At 38.1% G+C, this 20003-nt stretch overlaps 1 protein-coding gene across 1 annotated transcript in view; it reads right to left on the bottom strand.

Annotated features, from left to right (window-relative positions):
• Nucleotides 1-20003, bottom strand: part of FHOD3 (formin homology 2 domain containing 3) — a gene marked incomplete at its 5' end in the record, with an annotated part of 377704 nt that overhangs the window by 22829 nt on the left and 334872 nt on the right. The window contains 4 exons of the mRNA XM_017739071.1: nucleotides 1793-1822; nucleotides 7272-7464; nucleotides 9055-9245; nucleotides 19606-19767. Of these exons, the coding sequence (XP_017594560.1) occupies nucleotides 1793-1822; nucleotides 7272-7464; nucleotides 9055-9245; nucleotides 19606-19767 (576 nt within the window). The remainder of the gene's footprint in view (nucleotides 1-1792; nucleotides 1823-7271; nucleotides 7465-9054; nucleotides 9246-19605; nucleotides 19768-20003) is intronic.

The following is a 20003-nucleotide window of genomic DNA, read 5'->3' as shown; positions in this document are numbered from 1 at the left end:
CCATCTAGGAGCGGGTGGGAGCAACAGAAATGGGTACTTTCTGAGGAGAAGGTCTTGCATTGCTGGGCTGCTCTCCCTTCCCAGACTCTGCTTGCAAAGGGCTTGGGTGCTGGTGTTCGCCACTACGCTCTTATCTACAGAAAGGTCAAAGCACATTGAAAATACAGCCCTGGCTGCAGGAAATACCAACCCTGTTGACAGCAAACAGGCATCAACAGATAATAATAAACCTCGGTACTCTCAGTCATATCAGCCCAGCATCAGACACCGAAATATGTTATGTTTTTCCTTTTAATCTTTCTTACTCTGACTAATTCAGCACAGATGAAAGGACAAGTGCTGCATTCTCTTCTTCCTTTGCATAATAAACAACATTAATTTTTCACTTGGTGATATCAAGCCAGTCAGTCAAAGGGATGCAAACCTGCAAAGCCCTTCTGTCAGAGAATGGTAAATTGAAAGAAAAGACTGGGCCCTACTTTCAGAGCTTTGACCAAGTCCCCATGTCAAGACTGAAAATTGAAAATGTTTAATCTGGAAACCAATGATAAGATGATTCTATTTTAACATAGTGACTTTTTGGGGTAAGATAGCAAGTTAACTGAGTAGCAAAACAATAATCCATACAAGGCACTGAGCTAAATATACCAGTACGAGACCTATTTTTGACGGTGAGAAGTTTGTTTTCTTGTTAAAATATTAGCTCGCAACATTTTGATGTGAAAAGTATGCAAGTGCTAGAGTTTCACATGTGAAATTAAGAGACAGAAAAATATTAGAGAAAAACTCCTATGAAAATGCATGCCGTTTTTGCATTAAGACTACTCTCTTATACAAAGTGGGTTGTTCAGCTAATCAATACAATCTCAAAAAAATCCCAAAGGATAAAGCCTTCACATAACTGTTAGTTCCTATTCACATAGGTTAGTTACATGTTGGCATAAACAGGCAAATTCATGTAATTTTCTTTCTGTGCCCCAAGCTCTACAGCACAAACCATCACTAGGGGCGAAGCTCTAGAGCCGAAGGTTTTATTTAATTTCCTTAATTTTCACATGTTGCCATAAACTGCTGCCCAAACCCCAGCCTGTTGAGCAAATGACCACCACTATGAAACAGTGAGCATTAAACCACATTGTTTATGTTCAGCAAATTGAAGAAAGCTCTAATGCTGAACAAAAAATGCATTGTAAAAAAGATGCTCCTCAAGTCAATAAACCATTTTATTATGAATATAGCTAGAACACCACCTTCAGGAGCACTTTATGATAGATACATGAACTACTCCATGGCTCACCTCTATGATGACTGAAGTGTCTCATTCTCAATTTATACAGCAAGGCAAACAATTATGATTTGCTTAACATCCCTATATCCTGATGCTTTTGAACACTTTATAAAATAATACCATTACTTAATGAGTATGAAATTATCCTGGTAATCCATAGCCCAAGGTAACTTATGATCCCCATAACATTTAGATCACTGATGTTTTGGGTAATGGGGATACTTTGCAGTACATTACAGACAGAAAGGAAAAGAAATGAGGAAACTTAAAATTATTAAGGCCTCGGATAGGGATATCCTTATTCAAGAGGACAGGTATGCATATGGTTAAAGCTGACTGTAAAAATGCATTCTTATGATTGAGACAAAAAGGTATGAGAAAAATGTTTGGTTCATAGTTTCAGTTGAGCAGATGGAGTTGAGCAGTCCATACTATCTGAGTTAGAAATTAGATGCCACAGCACACAGGAGACACAGGATGACATGCTTTTTCAGAGAACCATACCTCAACATCCTCTTCTTCATCCGTCTGCCACTGGAAACAAAGGACAAGGTGGAGAAGGACAAACAGCAAGATTTAGGAAAGACAGCACCATCAAACCATGACAGAGTAAGAGGTAACCATGGTACTGTTTATGCAATAGGAAGATGTAAAAATAGAAGACATATAAGGAATTCATTCCTTAGACAATCAGCTTGCTCTTTTAGTTTTGTTTTTTTTTTAGCTGACAGTACGTAGAGCAGACTGTCACTGTCAGTAGTGTATATAGAAATTTTCTTATTTTTCTTAGGGAAACGATGAACTGAAACTACCCCTAACCCATCCTGTTTCTCTCCCTTGAGTCATGCAGTTGTTTGCCCGCTTTTCACCCCATGGAAACTGACAACACTAGGAAGGACTCCCTCTCCTTTTTCCAGGTCTGGGCAGCACAGGGAGGTCCTGGCTGTTGTTTCTCTCAGTGCAGAGGTCAACTTCTTGGCAATTCCTTTTCTCTACACTTAAGTGTTTGTTTTAATTCCTTTTTTGAACTCGGGCTTTTCAACTTCCAATTCAACAGAGCACTCAAATAAAATGCTGGGTAGTCTTTCAAGAAATGCTTAAAGTTCTTCAGTATTTGCCTGATACCTGATCCTGGAAATCAGAGAGATGCAATTATCCACTGTCATTCAGGGCTTTCACCCTCTGTGACAGGCATGTAAAAGTATCTTGACAGTTGTATTACATTAAATGCACAGACATACAAAAATATTGTGGAATATGGAGTATTCTTCAGTTTGGGGATTTACAGGGAATTAGCAAACTATTTATATCTGTGTTCCCAAATGCCTGGGGAATTCTTCATTGGGTTAGAAGATGCCCCACATGGAAGTTTCCCAAAGTCAAACATGGCTTCTCAAGTATCTGGGCTCCTTTTTTCCATAATTTTCAGTTTGATTGTTTATAAAGTGCAAACATAGGCCAGAAATTCTATGCATTTTTTTTATTTGTGGGTTTTGTTTTGTTTTTTTAGAAGAAGCATTCCACCAATACTATTCCCCTCCCTAGTGTTACAAATACATATTTTTGACCTTATCTCCACCTCAGCTCTGATTTCTGTCTGGGATTGATACATTCTGTTCCAGAAACATCCATCATTAAAAATCAAAGCCTGATTTACTTTGGCCCTCAGGTTAGTTTCAGCACAATCTCCATAAGAAGATTAGCTGTGACTGCTGAGCAGCACATTAACATTACTTTTTAAGGGTATGTTTTATTCAAAGAGTGAGATGCTTATTTTAATTTGGACACAGTGGTACTGACAGAAACACAGGCAGTGTGTTTTGCAGAGGGACTGTGGCAGGTATGTTCCCTTTGCATTAATATTGTTTGTCTTTTTTCTGTCCCCTGGGGGCAGGGAGTCACTCTATAATGCAATTTTTCTGAAAAGGACCCCTCACTTTTTGTTGTGAGTAAGAAACAGAAACAAGAACAGGAAGTATGAACATTCTTGTATTCTAATTCCATCTATCTATCTATCTATCTAATCTAATACATCATTCTGTACATCCAGCTAGTAAATAAAGGGCAGCAAGAGAGCAAATTAAGCTAAACAATACCAAAAGGCAGTCAGGGCAAGGTCAAATATCAGAGAACACACATTATAATAATTATAATAAATAATTATGTGCTCCAAACAAATGTCTATTATATTATTACCTTACATCAAGCTAGATTTTTACAGGGTGAAGTCCCAGCTGCTGGCCTTCCTGCCCATTTAATCTAGCTAGAAGTGATCTGCTGTGGACTCACTTTAAGGGCAATGTACACTTCTCTGCTTGACTTTGCTCATCTCCAGTGCCTGGGCATTACCATTTCTCTCCTTCCTGCTCCACATGGAGAACACTCACTTGTAGAACCACTGTCCTACACCCAAAGCTACTCCAGTGCACAGGAGGAATAGTTCACCACCACCTTCATATTTCCATGTCTGAAAAGCCATTTGCCTCCAGCAAATACTGACAACAGGAGTAAAAGCAGCAAAATAAATAAATAAATCAACCTTATGTTTCACAAGAGAATCTGCTCTCACCCTGGTGTGGACATTCTGCCTTGTATTTCCTTCTTTATTTCATCATTATAAAACCACTGAGACATGGCCATAAAGTAGGAGTTTTTAAACATGTAATATTACCAAAAAGCAGTGACAGAATATTGCCGTACTGAATACCACTTTCAGACACAAGATGTCAATTTTAAGGAAAAAAGGCCACTTGATTCTTCTGTCATTCTATATTGGATATTGCAGGACAGTTTGAGATTTCCTTCCTTCCCTTCCTCCTGCCCTCACATTTTTCCTTTAGACTAGCATTTCTGTGCAATGGATTTGCTGTTTCAAAATATTATGTCTATTACATAGCAATTCTGGAATTGAAACTCTTAAGTATCATGAAAAGCACAGCTTCATAAATCTGTGAGACAGATGATTATATTACCTACTATTATTAAAAATCATTTAAAAGCTGACTTGTATCTATAATTGCATTTCTTCCCTGTTTTGCTTGCTTGTTATTTTTAGAGTGCCTGAAATGAGTGCTATCATTGGCTAAAGCCAGATACAGGGTTACAGAGACTAGGCAATTTTCCCTGTGAAACTGTGGCATCTCACTGTTCTTTTTTTTCCTTACCCTCTCCTCCAGACAACATTCACCAAGATTTAAACTGACAGTGCCCCGTCCACTTCAGCTATTAAAGAACATATAAGCACAAAGATATCTGTGGTAAAAGGCTAAAAGAAAGACTGGAAATATTCCCCACTGTGCTCCTCAGCCCTACTCCATGTGAGTAGTTGTTGAATCTGATGCAAGTTCTCCATGCAAAGAGCCAGCAGACTCTCCATGCAACGAGCCAGCACCTCTCTGCCTTCCAAGTCTGCAGGGGGGACAAGGTTTAAGAGACACAGGCCTTCTCCTTAAGAACAGGGTTGGTTCTGGCTTATTCCTTTCCCACTTTTGCTAAAATCCCTCTTTATCTGCCTAAAAGCAGTATACTGTGATGGGATAAAAATGAGATCCGGAGGAAACTTTCAAAAAGATAGGGAGGTAAATTTCAAATAACTGCACAATACTTCTAGGTCACCAAAAGCAGAAAGTAAAATTCCATATGACTACGGCATATTATAACCACTTTCTACATAAAAATTTCTTTCCAATGTCAAGATCCCAACTTTCTTCTATCAGTATTTTCTAACTAGTGAATCACTGTCAGTGCATTACTGATCTATCTCCCCTTTCCAAGCCTTCAAATATAAAACAGTAAGAAAATCAAGACCAGATACAAACCACAGCCAAAACAAAACTACAATAAAATTCCACGTTTTCATCATTCTTCACACATAAATATCTTCCATCCTGCTGATTTGGAAACTTGTTTTGAGGTAGATATAACTTTGAAGTTGTCAGAGGAAGCCGTGACAAATAGTCTGATGCAACTTCAATTCTGTTTTACCATATACTGCAGTTCAAATAGAAGGTAAATGAGGGCATATTACTGGGCTATGGTTAAAGAGATTTAGCAAGTTCTGAAATAACTATGTGGCCACATTAATAACTCCCTTAAAGAACATTCCTGTAAGGGCAATTTTAAAGACTGTTGGTTTTTACTCCTGCAGGCTTTTTGGTTTCAAGCTAATAGGACTGTTCTATAATTACAAATTAGTGATAGGCAAAATATGCTCCCTTTCTTAAGACCTGCAAGATATTTTTTGGTGTAACACTAGCTGTCAGATGGCATTTAATTCTTGCCAAATCTCAACACCATCTTGAGCTTAACAAGAGATCTTCTTCCAATAATACTTTTGTTCTGGGAAAGGCCTTGATGCCTCCTTTCCTCCATTTTCAGGAAATGGCCATTGTCCCTGTCCCTTGCTGATTCACTGTCAAGCCTAAAGCCTTTTTCTGGTTTGAAAGGGTCCCATTTTTCTGCTTCCTGAACCCAGCTGCCAGTGACCAGAACTCTTTTCCCTCTTGTATTTTCTGCAGGAACAGGATATAGAGAAGCTTTCTGTCCTGCCATAGCAGTTATTCTGGACAGATAATACAGTAACAGTACATTATATGGTAGGAACACAGTAGGAAAACAGTAACTCCTTTACATCTCAGTCTTGCTTAAACTAGTAAAAAGTGTCAAAGCTATGTGAGGGAATGAAAATTTTAATTTATGAAACTCTTTGGTTAACGCTGTCTTTTAGCTCCTTTAGAATACATCAGGAAAACCAAGAAGCAATTGCAGAAAGTGGTAAAACTTCTCCAGTGGTAGTTTTGAAAATTTGTATGACTGCATTATACCCTTTGTATAAAATCAGAGTCTCTTCCTGAACCTGAGACTAGACCAAAAGAAAAAATCCTTTGATAATAATATAGGTTTAACATTTTCTCTAGAAGGGGCAGGTTTCCAAATGTAAAGAGGATATTGCCAAGAAAGATCTACAAATGACCATGAGTCAATGACTTAAATACAATCTCAATTCATGTCAGTCTCAATACATATATATATATATATATTTCTATTGATCCATGTTGCCTGAGCCATAAAACTGTAATCAGCTTAGGGCTTTTCATGCCAAAGGCAGGGTTAGCTTCATATGCAATGAAACACTTGCACCTAATCGAGACTCCAGATTTGGATTTTGAGACAGCTGGAAACTTTTGCTAAGTACTGGCACTTCTTAAAACTTTATTTGGATTGAGTCAAACTACATCAACTTAAAAAACGATAGAAAAAAATCAAGGGGATTTTAAAACTTACTATGCTGAGAAAACTAATCTTATTTAATTTTTTCTATGAGTATGCAGTCTTACAGTCAAAAAGTTTGCAGAGTAACATCAACTGTGGACACAAATTTGTCCATCCTTTCAGAATCCCAAAGCAGTCTGTTGCCATAAAATAGGCTGGTCTGTGCTTTAAAGTTAAGAAGAAAATTGTTGTGCATGCACATGCAATATATTTATGTCTGTAATATATACACAGACATAAAAACAGATAAAATATCAAGGCTCAAGACTACATTAGAATATTCAAAGATGGAGGAAAAAATCCATTAAAATTTGGTTGCAATCACTTAAATGGCTACAATGATTCATCATCTAAATTATGTTCTCAATTAGGAGTCTAATTTCTAGGTTTTTTTCTTTTTCATATTCTTGGCTGGTCAAGTACCCATGGCTCCTGATGTCTTCTAGATATTCTGGACACTGTCTGTGCAACACACAGAGAAACTATTTTTGGATGATTAATTTCAGTTTGTTCTCATCCTACACATTTGTATGAAGCAGAAAATATACACAATCAAGGACTTGCAAGCTTTGTCTTCTAATAGAAGAGAGTTTGTTTCTTACAGTAGAAGGACCTCTAAGAATAAAACCAGAGTAACAACACTTCATATACCACATTCAAAGAAAGAAAGTTTTAAAAATCCATGCTATGGGAGATACAATTTGCCACTTACATCTGTTATCATTTTCCCTCTGGTCTTGTTTCTTTCCCTGTGGTTAGCTCGTTTCTGTTTTTGCTGCAAAACTCGTTCCCTGGTGGTGCGGTATTCCAGAGCAAATTCACTAATTATTTTGCAGAACTTATTGATGTTGACTTCACGTATTGCGTAGGGAGGATGGCCCATAAATAACAAAAATGAGTGAAACCTGGAAAACAATGAGTTTATAAATGTAAAGGGAAAAAAATCTTTATTGATGGTCTCTGGGAAAAAAACCAACAACCCTATATTTCACTGAATCCATTTATTACTCTTATTATTACTATATATTAGCGCCCATCATTTCCTTTGTGCTACAGAATTTTCATGGATGCTTTGCATAACATTGGTATGTTTTATAATTAAAACCATGAAAGTCTAGCCTATGATAACTTCATCCCAGTCTACTTTCCCAGGCTGATGTAGGAGATAAGATGTTTATGGAACTCCATCACTTTATATGAGTAATTTGGCACATGAATGACCAATTTCATTTCAGTTATAGAAAAAATATTTATTAAGTTTCAATTCTATTTATTTATATTAAGCAACTTCAAAGAGGCTGTTAGGATGTTGGGCAAAGTCTAGACAAGAAGAATGCAGATTTACAGGCTAGCAAACACAAGAAGGAAAGAATTTCTGGTTCACAAAACTGACCATAAAATTATATTATCTACCAAGTACGTTAGTTTGGGACACTCAATTCAGAGTTTTACTGCTTCTGTGGCATTCAGAGCTTTTGCACTATTTGCAATTTTTACTGTTGCTTCTATACTGCATGATTTACAGCAGCACACTGAATGTGTAAAAATGTATGGGAATTCCTTTTAACTGCATCTTCATCCCTGAGGACAAATAGTCTTCCCAATCCTGGAAAGACGCAAGTATATCAAAACATTTTTAAGAACTATAGTAGCAGTTGCAAGATATCAGAGGAGAAAGTTGATATTTTTCTTACTTGTACAATGCATATGATAAACACAACAGGAAACTAATGAATTCACTTCCCTTCCACTGCAGTTGGGATTTCTGCTTACTTATGGCACAAACCCTAAGTCATTACAAAAACAAAAGAAGAGCTGAATCAACTCCTCAAGTGTATACCCACAAATTTGGGATCATTTGAAATCCAGTTCTTAATTTTGACCACAGCAATTTGGAAATTATCCAGAAGCTGGAAAATCTCTCACAATCTCATTAAACACAACTGCAAATCCTAAGGAGAGGAATCTTAATTTCTGCCTTCAGCTGTATAAGCATAAAACACATAGTTGTAGATCTTGCAAATAGGAGTGGTGCTGCCTACATAAGAACTCATTGTACAAGACTGGTTTCAGCTTCTGCCTATGACAAATCTGTCAATAAAACTTCATCTTTTTGCTACAGTCTTTTCTTGTTTATCAGACAGTAAGCCAAGCCCCCTTAAAAAAAATCCAGGGACAAATAGAAAATCTCTCAACTTAACTATAAAGCTGCTAGCTTTTGGGGACTAGGAGGCAAAAGACCCAGTTATTGCACCTTGGGAATAAATGATAGCCTGGATGATTGCGTTTTCTAGTCAAAAATACAGACATTTCTGGATTGGGGAGCTTTCTTCAATGGAGACTATAACAAAGTATGCACCACATACAACCTGGCAACATTCCTTGCAGGAATGGGCATTAAATGCTTATAAAACACATATTTATGATGTCATAACTTATAATTTTATCAAGTAATTTACTATCAAGGTATTGCTGTCGCCAACATAATTCTGTACCTGTTAATTATTCTTCTATGAACAATCTTTAGGATTATGATTCTTTCTGCACAATCTTTAAGAAACTCAGACATTTTTTGCTTTAGACTTGGCTTCATTTCATGCTTTGCTATAGCCTTAAGGTGATCCCATGATGCTTTGCACCGTCTTTCCATCTGACACAAGTTTTCCTGGAGTTGTTCAAAGTCAACCTGAAAAAAGAGAAAGGAAAAGAAAAGGTAACACTTGAAGTGAAAACACTGCAGTTGTGTACTTGGATATCCGAATAATGCAATCCCTGTGTATGAAAGGGTCAAGGTAGTGGCAGCACAACACCAATTCACATTATTAGTTATTAGTAAAACAATAGAAATATCTTTCTCTATCACACCACATCTAGGTATGTAATGTTAGTAAAGAAAACCGAAAACAAAGAAATACCCATATACATACATTTGGTTTTATTTTTGGAGGCCTAACAACTAAAGAAGGGACAATAAAATATTGTTATGTGTTTTTTCCCTTGCTAATAACTTCAAGTCTGCACCAAGCAACTGCATGACTCAGTTCTTTCTGAGGTAATACAAAACTTTCTCTTTTTCTTAATCCTTTTCTCTACTACTCAAAGCTTTTTATACCCTGTTTACTGCTCACTGTTGTACCCCGCCAACAATTCTCCATTTTAGGAAGCACTTGGATCTATTCCCTAGTCATGCACTGACTTGTTAATAGATGATCTAGTTCTAATCACAAAATTCATGGGCCAGAATTTTTTAAAGCTGTATTGAAAGTATGTGTTATTTAGTGATCTCAGCACTAACTTTCATCCCTTGATATACAATACGAATTTACTGGCTTGTAACAAGATCATGTAACGACTCTGAAAGTCTCTCAACACAGTTAAAATAAATGATTGCACCTTACAGTAACATTCATCAGGATAGAAGCCAACACATTCCACAGAAGGCGAGTGAGAGCTTCTCCTTTATTCATAAACCAAAAAAGGTGTTCAAATCGCGATACTCTACAGAAGACACTCAGGATGTGTTGCTAACAACTCAACAAAGTGCATCAGTGACCCCACAGCACACAACAGATGAGAAAAATAAAACTTCCCAACATATTCTGGAATTCTGAAGAAAGGAAAAAATTATTTTATAATACCACTTCACAGTTCAGATGAACGCAAGCTATAAAATACAGACTTAGCTCTCAGATTCTAAACACATCCGTGCTTGGGATGTTACAGTCTCCTACTCCAGTTAATTCCTTAATGCTAAATGAAAACCAGTGTCAGGGGCAGGTTTTATTTCATTCTTCTTAGCTGTGTGCAGCATCCGCTGCTGAGACCTATATTGAGGATAGCCATAAGAAATGCATTATTATTAAAAAGCTCCTGGTATTGGTTTGATTTGTTTTTGCTGTGATTTATAAAGTGATGAATTTTTCCTCTTCACAAGGAAATAAAAACATCCTTTGATCCACTCTGCTATTCAGAAAAGCCCTGCAGGCGGAGCAGCTGTGGGGTATTTGCTTTCCTTATATCCATATCAATGCATATGTTTAAAAAACCCCCCGTCCTTTCCAGGTCAGTATTTTCACTGTTGATGATAAACACATTGCTGCTCTCCACAGATGGTATATCTAAAACACACGTGGGGAAAAATACTAGCGTTCCTGTTAAGGAAAATTCAAGATGTAGGTCTTCTTAGTAAGACTTATCCAACTTGGTTGAGGAAGCCTCTCTGCCTCTGCAGCTGAGAAATTTAAATTCATGACATTTTATGACAGAATGAGTTTTAATCTATCAAAAAGCTCTGAGGTTCAGACCTGTAGGAGTTCAAGAAACATCTTTATAGAACAACAAATCTGTGGGGAATGTGGTGAATTCCTGGCCCCTTGAAATGTGCCAAAAGTCAGCACATTCACAAGAGTGGGAAGTTCCAGCAGGGACGGGGGATAGCAGGTTGGGCTAAGGGACACTCATGAGTTTTTTGAGCACAAACAAAAATTCAGGCCTCTAGGGAAGTCCTAAGGAGACTGCAATAAGGTGAATGCCACCTGAACTCTCCTGGAATGAACCTCTGTGGAGCACAGATGTGCTCAAGCAGAAGTTGTAAACTCCTGGAAGGAGTAAAGCAGGAACTCCAATATAGGATAATGTACCTGTGTATTCCCACAGGCAAACTGTGCAGTGCCTGAAAGACTGTGCCAAACCTTCATGAAATCTCTTTCTGTCAGCCCTCTAGTGTTTGCTTGTGGACAGAAAGGCATATACTTGCATAAAAATACCCTCCTGTGAAATATTAAGGTTTCAATTTTCCTCAGGGACAGTAAGGTACCCCACCTGATACTCTGTGAAATGCTATTTCACCAGTGCCAATTTTGTGTGTAGACACAGAATACATTACATTTCAGTCTGCTCCAGGTCTGTGGCTCTGCTTAGGGTGTTATATACAGATATAACACCCTAAGAGTGATGAGAAATCCCAACTACAAGAGATCACCAACTACATGTTCATAAGATAAGGTGAACAAAAACTTGTGTGGAGTAATAATGACAATTAATAAATATATTATGCATAAAGAAAACATTAAAAGGCATATATAATATCATACTACTTCTTTGCCAGTTCATGCAGCATTGCCAAAGGAGCATGGATTGCACCTTCTGATTTATGTGCTTATTTCCAGCACTTTACTACAAGAATTAATGATATGTAACAGTAGAGAAACATGCTTCCTCTTTTTTGTTCTTTCTTTCTTGAAAGGAAAGATGCACCAATTCTTGCCTGCAGCTGGACGGTTGTACCAGGACTGAGAAAGAATTCAGATGAGTTGTGGCTCCAGGAGAGCTCAGCATAGGAGGTACTCAGACAAGAACTGCTGTGGCATTATTTTATAACTGTGTTCCACTGAATAAAAGGAAGCAGTAATCTGAAATAGTCACTACAGCTTTCTTGCTGGACAGTAGCATACAGATGTTGTATCTGGCCCAAGGATTTGGAAACATATATTATTCTTCTTCCTCTTCCTCCTCCTCTTCTTCCTCCATATGTGCAAAACACATGCAGCTTGCTGGTCCTGCTTACTGTTACCTTCTGCTAAAATTTTTAAAATGAATACTTGTTTTTTTCTGCAGCAAAAAGAATGAGTGGTCTTAGACTGTTATGAAAAATAAGAATGTCCTTTCTTTCAAGCATTATGAAATGTTTATTTTAATTTGTAAACCAATTTAGAAAAAGCAACTTTCTAAATGGTTCTGGGATATATTTGGTATGTTCCTCCTTTCTCCTGCCAGGTTCCTCTCCATTCACAATCACACAAGTTAAAAAATAGTCAGAACTATCTGTATCTGTAAAATCTCTTGCTAGGCCCACTGTTCAGTCTTCTGAGAAGTGTCTTTGCATCTGTTGCATCAGAGTGGAGTAGCCAGAGACAGTATATGCAAACAGGATTATAAAGACTAATTTATGTGACAAAAGCCCTGCAGCGTCAGCCTCAGCAAATCACTGCCCTGACTCACTAATGGACAACTTTAGAATTAAAAATCTATTTTTCAATTTAACACACCACCATATTTTGCACAAATGACTCAGACCAAAAAATAAAACCTTCCAACCACGTGCCAGAAACAACAACATTCACTTTAATCACTTTATATTGCTATTTACTGCTTGCTACCATAGAAGCAGATGACTTTGCCATAAGCAACAAAAATAAAAAGAATTCTACCAAGTTTCTCATTCCACTGGGCTGAGAATTCAGTACCTCATGACACACCTACTGCCCAAACAGCTTCTGTTCTCACTGGTTTTCACCGGACTCAAAAACTGCCACCACCATCAAACAGCTCAGTGTTTACTTCCCTGCTCATTCAGGTTTCCTGAACACTGGTCCTTACAAGGCCTATTTTTTTCAAGTTCAACTCCGTCCAATATCAGATGCCATGTATTAAAGTTTAAAACTTTCTCATTCATGAAATACTAGACCATGCTCCAATCATTCAGGCAGGACATGGATCAGGGAGCCTTTCTGGTCTTTGGGCTGGGATGTTATCTGTCTGTGTGGCCACAAATACCTCATGGCAACACAGGAATTGCACACTTTATTATTTGTTGGGAGAGAGGAATTGCTGCTTTGAGGAAACATTGGGCATTAAATGCAGTAGCTCAAACCTAAAATGCCTTCCACTACATATTCCCTAGGGCAGCATATACCACTCCAGGTATGCACTGCCATCCACCGCAAACAACTGCAGCCACTGTGAGATAAGAGGTCATTTTTCTTCAGCATTCCCTTAGCTGGAATGTGCTTTACAAACACGTTTCCTCTTCCAGCTAAGTCTCCTCTAGTCTTTGAGCTAAGCTCCCCCACTACTGCAAATACAAAACCATCCTAAAGTCAAAGATGCTGCACCTAAATACACTCACGTTTCCTGCCTCCTGTGTTAACATTCAGCTCCTTAACAGGGTCAAAGATGTCACAACTGGATTGAAGCAAAAAACCCCAAAACAAGTAAATGAATGGAAACTGATGAAACACTTCTTTTCAAAATCACTGTATCCAAAGTTTTCTTCTGAAGGCCACTGAATAACTTATTACATGGCCTCAGCATGCTTGTGTAAGATTTCTATTGCTTGACACACTATTGCTTATTGCTATAGCTTGTTTCTTTTAGTGGTGAACATATAAAATCCAGTTATATTCTAAGGAAGACCTGGATCACTGCATTTTTATCTTAGTCACAAGGTGCATTAAAAAAAAAGATTGTTGCTTTCACAGTGACAAATGTTGCCTCAAATTCACAATAAAATGACAACTATTTTATTGTACCTCATAGAAAGATAACCACACACAAGTTTTCTCTTTTCAAAGTTCAAGACAGTTTCTGCAGCAGACCACAGTCTAGTCTGAGCTGTTTATAATGTAGGGTCAGACCGTTCATTCTCACATTATTACAGGGATGCGTTCTGGCAGGGAACATGAAATCTTCCTCTTTTCCTGAGTTGGTTCAGTGCCAAAGGAAATTCTGAGAATTGCTCCTTGCAAACACACTGTCATCTGGGAGCAGCAACCTTCTGTGGCATATGTTCAAAACTCTGTCTCCTCTAATATTTCCAGACTGGCTTCCTTCACCAAGTGTCACAAGAATTATCCCAAGACCACCGTTAGTCCGACTTGCACACTGTGGGCATGCATTTTAAGCAAGATAGGTGCCAGCTCTCAAAAGCAAGCAATATATAAAGAAGGTTCTGCCCAGTTATTTCAAATTCTGGGGTAAGAGGTGGTATCCTGCAAAAATAATTTTAGAAATGAGAACACCTGAATCAACCCACTAATGAAAAATTAAAGGACAGAGGTGGCAGAGGTGCTTAGTGAGGTATGACCAGATGAGTCTGCCCAATTATATACACACCTCTATTGCATTTTACTTCATTAAACAATATCCTAACTACATGGGATCTTTTTGCAGATGCTGTATGGTAGTTCCCACAATCTGGGACAAAGGGCAGCAACACCACACAGTGGTGACGTAGGTCCCTTCAGGTGGTGTTATGTCACCTGCAACAATTCCTGCAGTCTTTTCACCTGGAATGTTACCATCAGGCACATGTGCTGAACTTCATCTGCTCTCTTTGAGACAGAACCTCAGAGCCTCATTTGCCATGGAAGCTCCTTCCCCCATGCTCCAGTATGCCCTGCAGCCAACAGGACCTGCCCTTCCCTGCTCTGCTTTCACCTCTGCTCTTGCAAGCCCATGCCAGGATCTGGGGCAGCTGCTGGCATCACATGGAATGACTGCAAGAAACCTTGCATTCCTGGACTTCTTTTTTTTCCATGGAAAATAATTTGACTTTTGGCATTTATTTTTGTTTGAAATAATGTAGGGGAAACATACTTGAATGATAACTGCACACAAATACTTTCTGTCAAGCGGGACATGAGAAACCCCACTGAAAGAGTACAGGAGGCAGCATGATCTTCCCTACCTTTTTTTTTTTTCTTTTTTCTTTATCCTTTCTCTGCTTTCCAGTGTATCAGGCAGAAGCTACAGCATGTCAAATGGCACTTCTGTTCCAGCCAGCTCCTTTCTCCTCATGCCTCCCTGCCAAGTTCCTCGGAGGGCAGGCAGCTGCAGGCTTCCTTCTCCCCTGCGAACACCTTAGTATCATCCTAAGTTCTTTCCTATCAGCAATCCTTGCCCCCTGCCGTGTTGCTAACATTTCCTAATTCTTACTTTTACAAGCTGCCTGCTTCTCCACTGCCTAGTAGCTGCAAGTGTCCTGTGCCCAAGTGTCTTGCTGCAGGGGTTAAAAACCAGACAGAAGTTTAACATCTTGTAAGAAGATTAAAATCAGGGGAAGAAAATGACAATTATAGTTTTCTCTATGGAGCTGACCAGCTTTCATATGCACAGAGGAAATATTTATGGGTTAGAGAGAGAAGATGAACATTTTTAATAAGGACATATTTTTTATTCACTAACAGAGAAGACACTGGGGCTGAGGCAACCCCTCCTTAAGGAAATTTCTAGGAACAAAACTGAGTTTAATTGCAGAAATCTGAGGGTCCACTTCAGAATTAGGTACATCAGTTCTGGTACAACTTCAGTGAAAAAAACAAATTAAAATACGTTAGAAAATAAAAAGGACAAGTGATTTTAATCATGGGTTACTAAATAATCAGTGCTGTCCATGATTTTATAAATGCTTTTATTTATCTAGAATTCTATTTTTTCTTTAATTTTTTCACTTGTGTCTGTTTTTTTTGGTGCTATTTATGACTTCAGTCCTTCAGTAAAAAGCCAGAAGTTTTGGAATAATGATACCATTTTGTTTCTGGTCTTTCTAACTCCTTTTTGGTGAGGCAGCTTGTTTTCTTTATGTTTTTGGTTTTTTTTAATGAACTAAGGCTCAGGAAATTCTTATATGATGTGCATTTCAGGGGAAGGGGCATCTCTGTTTATCTATAGGATGGAAATTGTTTAGCCTTTGTGGTTTCTGAAAGATGTTTGTAGGCAAAACGGAGCTCAAAATACAGCCTAATCCACAGTGAAATATTAGTTCTCCTTTCCTGTCAGCTTTCCTAAACCAAGATTTCGCCTTGTCTGTGAACATTCCCTTGAAGAAGGCAGCTTGGATGGCTTCCACGTCCTAACTCTTTGATTTGTGGCAGCTACGATCAAGTGGGAATAGAGCTTGTTACAGTAATCCATCAGCGGTTTAACACATGCAGGAACATCCCAAGGAGGGAGACCTTGGGCGACACGGGGAAGGTTAAGGCTGTAATTTCTCTTAATGTGATTTTGTCTGGCCTTTTTAGATTTTTGTCCGCTTTGGGCAGGGCCACTGGAGCAGCAAACCACAGACTGAACGACTCTGCTCAATTTTGCACGCTCTTAGACCGAAATTCTTTTTTTAAGTGACAGCAGTAGGTTAAGCTTTCTTCCACTTTCTATGACTGAAAAATAGAAGATCCGCTTGAGATTACACCATACATGGTGGTAAGGATTTTGGACAACAAAGGCTCTTCTCTTTTGTGGTAATTTTTCTTTTTAGTGATTAACTTGATCCCAATCTAAGAAAAAAGTGAAATAACTTCTTAACAAAGAGAAGAAGCAGGAAATGAGAAACCAATATACCTAAATGCTAAGAAAGTAAGAATCACTCAAATTAAAAACAAAACAAAAAAAAAACATCTAAGAGAAAGTTAGAATCTTCCAAACATGAGAAACCAAACTCACTGGAGGCAATAAACCAGAGCTTAAACATAGGCTGTACAAGAGGAAAACTAGGGGAAAAGAGATGGAATCTAAAGAGAAAATATTTAAGGATATAAAACAAAAGCCACAAATTCCTTTATGGTATCAAAAAAAAAGAAAATACGTAGGAGGTCCTGGATCACTGGGGATGAAAGAAACTGAGGAAGATAAAAATTAGAGAAGGGAATCAAGATGACTTCTTCTCATCCAGCTTCACCACAGAGGATGTTGGGGAAAAACCTACTCTGGTCCTCCTTTCATTTTTCTGTATTATATCTTTAATAGATGTGAACTAATAGCAAGGTTTGAAACCTTACTAGCAGAAACACATGTTGGAGAGAGATGATATCTTACAAAGCAGTAAACAAGTAGAATACAGTAATTCTGACATCAATTAAAATAAATTGAGCTGCTGGCTAAAATGAGTATGAATATGTATGAAACTGTACTTGGTAACATGGAGAATCAGAGGATAGCAAAAATTTCCCCTATCCCTAGAAAAGCAGCAAAGTTAATGCAGAGGTCCAGGTTTTATTACTGTATCTGGTAACTTGGCTGAAAGGATGAGTGACAGGAAACTTAATACATCAAAAACCCCACTATATTCTGAATGTTTATAAAATAGTGAATAGATAAGAGTAAGTAAAGAAAATTACATTTCAACATTTTTTCAAGAGCCTCATAGGAGGCCACCTATGAAGTGTGAGGTTAAGAGGGCAAAAGAAAAGAAGGGATACACATTGATTCTCATTTGTTAACAGGGTTAACAGCAGGTGTCTCATGGTTTGTCCTTTGTATTTCAAAATTATCTGGAAACAAGGAAGCACATCCAGAGGGTAAAATCTACAGATGGCAGGAAATTACTCAGATTAGTCCTAACTGAAGATTATTAGGGGTTTGAGAGATAAGCAGTAAATCTTCTTCAGCAGATCATGGTCACTGCAATGAAGTGCACAGTGCACTGCAGCATCTGACTCCTCTGAGAGCTCTGAATGCTCCATCAGCTCAGGAGGCTGCCTGGATGTCCTTGTGAACTGCCCTGGGACAACAGGTGTCCGAAGGGTAGCAGCAGGCAAAGAACACAAAGAAAACCTCAGGACACCTAACAAAAGGTAGCAGAAGCAGAATGGACAAACACAGTAAGATGTAACATTGATTAGGAGAGGCTGGACTACTGTGCTTACTATTGTTTAACACATTCCAAAAAAGTAAGATGGAGGAAAAGTGTGGAAATGGTCTCATAAAAAAAAAAGATGTAGGAGGATCATTTAAGACTTAGGGATCTGAGCAGCCTAGTTTAATTTGGTCTTCCACTGAAAAGGGTGATGGATCATATGACCTTCAGAGATCCTTTCCAACCTAAGTTATTCTGCGGCATAAAGAGAAAAAAAATATTTTGACTGTTCAGTATATTCAGATAGTAAATCCTGAAATTGGCAAATTGAACAGCAGAAAAAATTAGATTATGAGTTCATTGTTGCAAGAACTGCAGCAGGAGCCAAAATAAGATTTCATTTTTGCAGTTTAAAAAAAATTGTATTATACAGGGTTGTTCGCCCCCACCTCCTCTCCCAACATCCAAATAAGGTGGCCTTTGGAAAAGAAATTATTCCTCTATTTGATGCCCATAATGAGAATGGCCCATGAAATAACATTTTTCTAGGAAAACTCTTTCATCCCCTTAGAAACTTCTTGTGCTCTTCTGTCAAGCAGCTGATACTGGCTACTGTCTAATCAGGACACTGGACTAGATGGATACTATAATTATCTGCTGTAATTATGGCCAGTTCCACATGAGACATGACTCTTGAACAGAATTTTTATTTTTGCTATCTCCCATGTTTACTCCAATGATCAAGTAATGTACTGTTCTTAAGGGTTATTCATGAAATCTCACACTCCAAGAGATTCTAGAGTGATTTTACAGTGTTTCTATCATGCCTACTGGCAGCAGTAATAAATAATCTCCATGCTACATTGAGCCACGTACCAGATCTATGCATTAACCAGGGAATTAAAATTTTTTGACAAGAGGTTCTGCCACAAGTTTCCTTTATTTCTATTTACGTTCCCTAATTCCTAACATGAACATTATTTTCAAGAGGAGGACTGAAAAGGAGTACTAAAATGCAGAAAACTTTACTTTGGGGGTGACAGAGCACTGGAACAGACTGCCCAGAGAGGCTGTGGAGTTCCCTCCTCTGGAGATACTCAAAAGCTCTCTGGACTTGTTCTTCTGCAAGCTGCTCTAGGTGAACCTCCTTTAGCAAGGTGTTGGACTAAGTGACATGCTGTGGTCCTGTCCAACCCCGACCATTCTGTGATTCTGTGATTCTGTGAGTTAAACCAAGTATTTCAAGGACACTTTAATTCTGGAAACAATTTTATTAGTAAAAAATTCATTCCTTCCATTGGATTTAAAATACAATCAGGCATCTGCCTTAAAAAAAGAGATTCCCCCAAACCATGGAATAAATATATTTGAAGATACTGGTCAAATAAAGTTTTAACCTGAAAATAGTTACTAATAGTTATACACATTAATAATGTACATTAACATTAAAATGGCTGTCATAACTAATGGCTGCCTAAGAGTGCACTGATGAGGGAACCATGTGACAGACAGAAATAAAGTTCAGAAGAGAGAGTACTGGCATCTTTGAAATTCAGTGCAAATGACACAATGAACACACATAAATAGTGCAGCAACCAGGGAGGATCAAAGAATAGAATAAAATCTTAAATATTTCACTTCAAAGAGGTGTTATAAAAATGTACATATAGATGTATTTACCTACTGGACATACCTTGGCTGACCTAGTGATGGCCCCGATCTCTGAATAAAGATCAGTGCTGTCAGGGAACTTTTCTACCACCATAGTGCAGACGTGGTGCAGGAGGGACTGTTTGTGCACTGTGTCCTTGACTTCTGGAACCTTCTCGAGGTAGCTCAACTCAAAAGCTTTGGCCTGTAAAGGAAAAAAAAGGAAGAAATTAAAAATAAAAATGCTTACTCCTTCCCATGCAGATTAGTAGACAAAAACGATGACCAATGAGGGGCAGAGGGAAAGATGAAGAATCCTACAGGAGAGGAAACTTATTGGTTTTATTCATTTTTAGCTTGCTGAAGACTAGGCCTAAAATGAGTCCATCTGCAGCGAAATGACCCACGACACAGTTCTCACAATTTGAATGGGAAGCATCA

This window comes from Corvus brachyrhynchos, unplaced genomic scaffold, assembly GCF_000691975.1.
Source record: "Corvus brachyrhynchos isolate BGI_N302 unplaced genomic scaffold, ASM69197v1 scaffold7, whole genome shotgun sequence".
Taxonomy (NCBI): domain Eukaryota; kingdom Metazoa; phylum Chordata; class Aves; order Passeriformes; family Corvidae; genus Corvus; species Corvus brachyrhynchos.
This window is presented reverse-complemented; position numbering and strand designations above follow the sequence as displayed.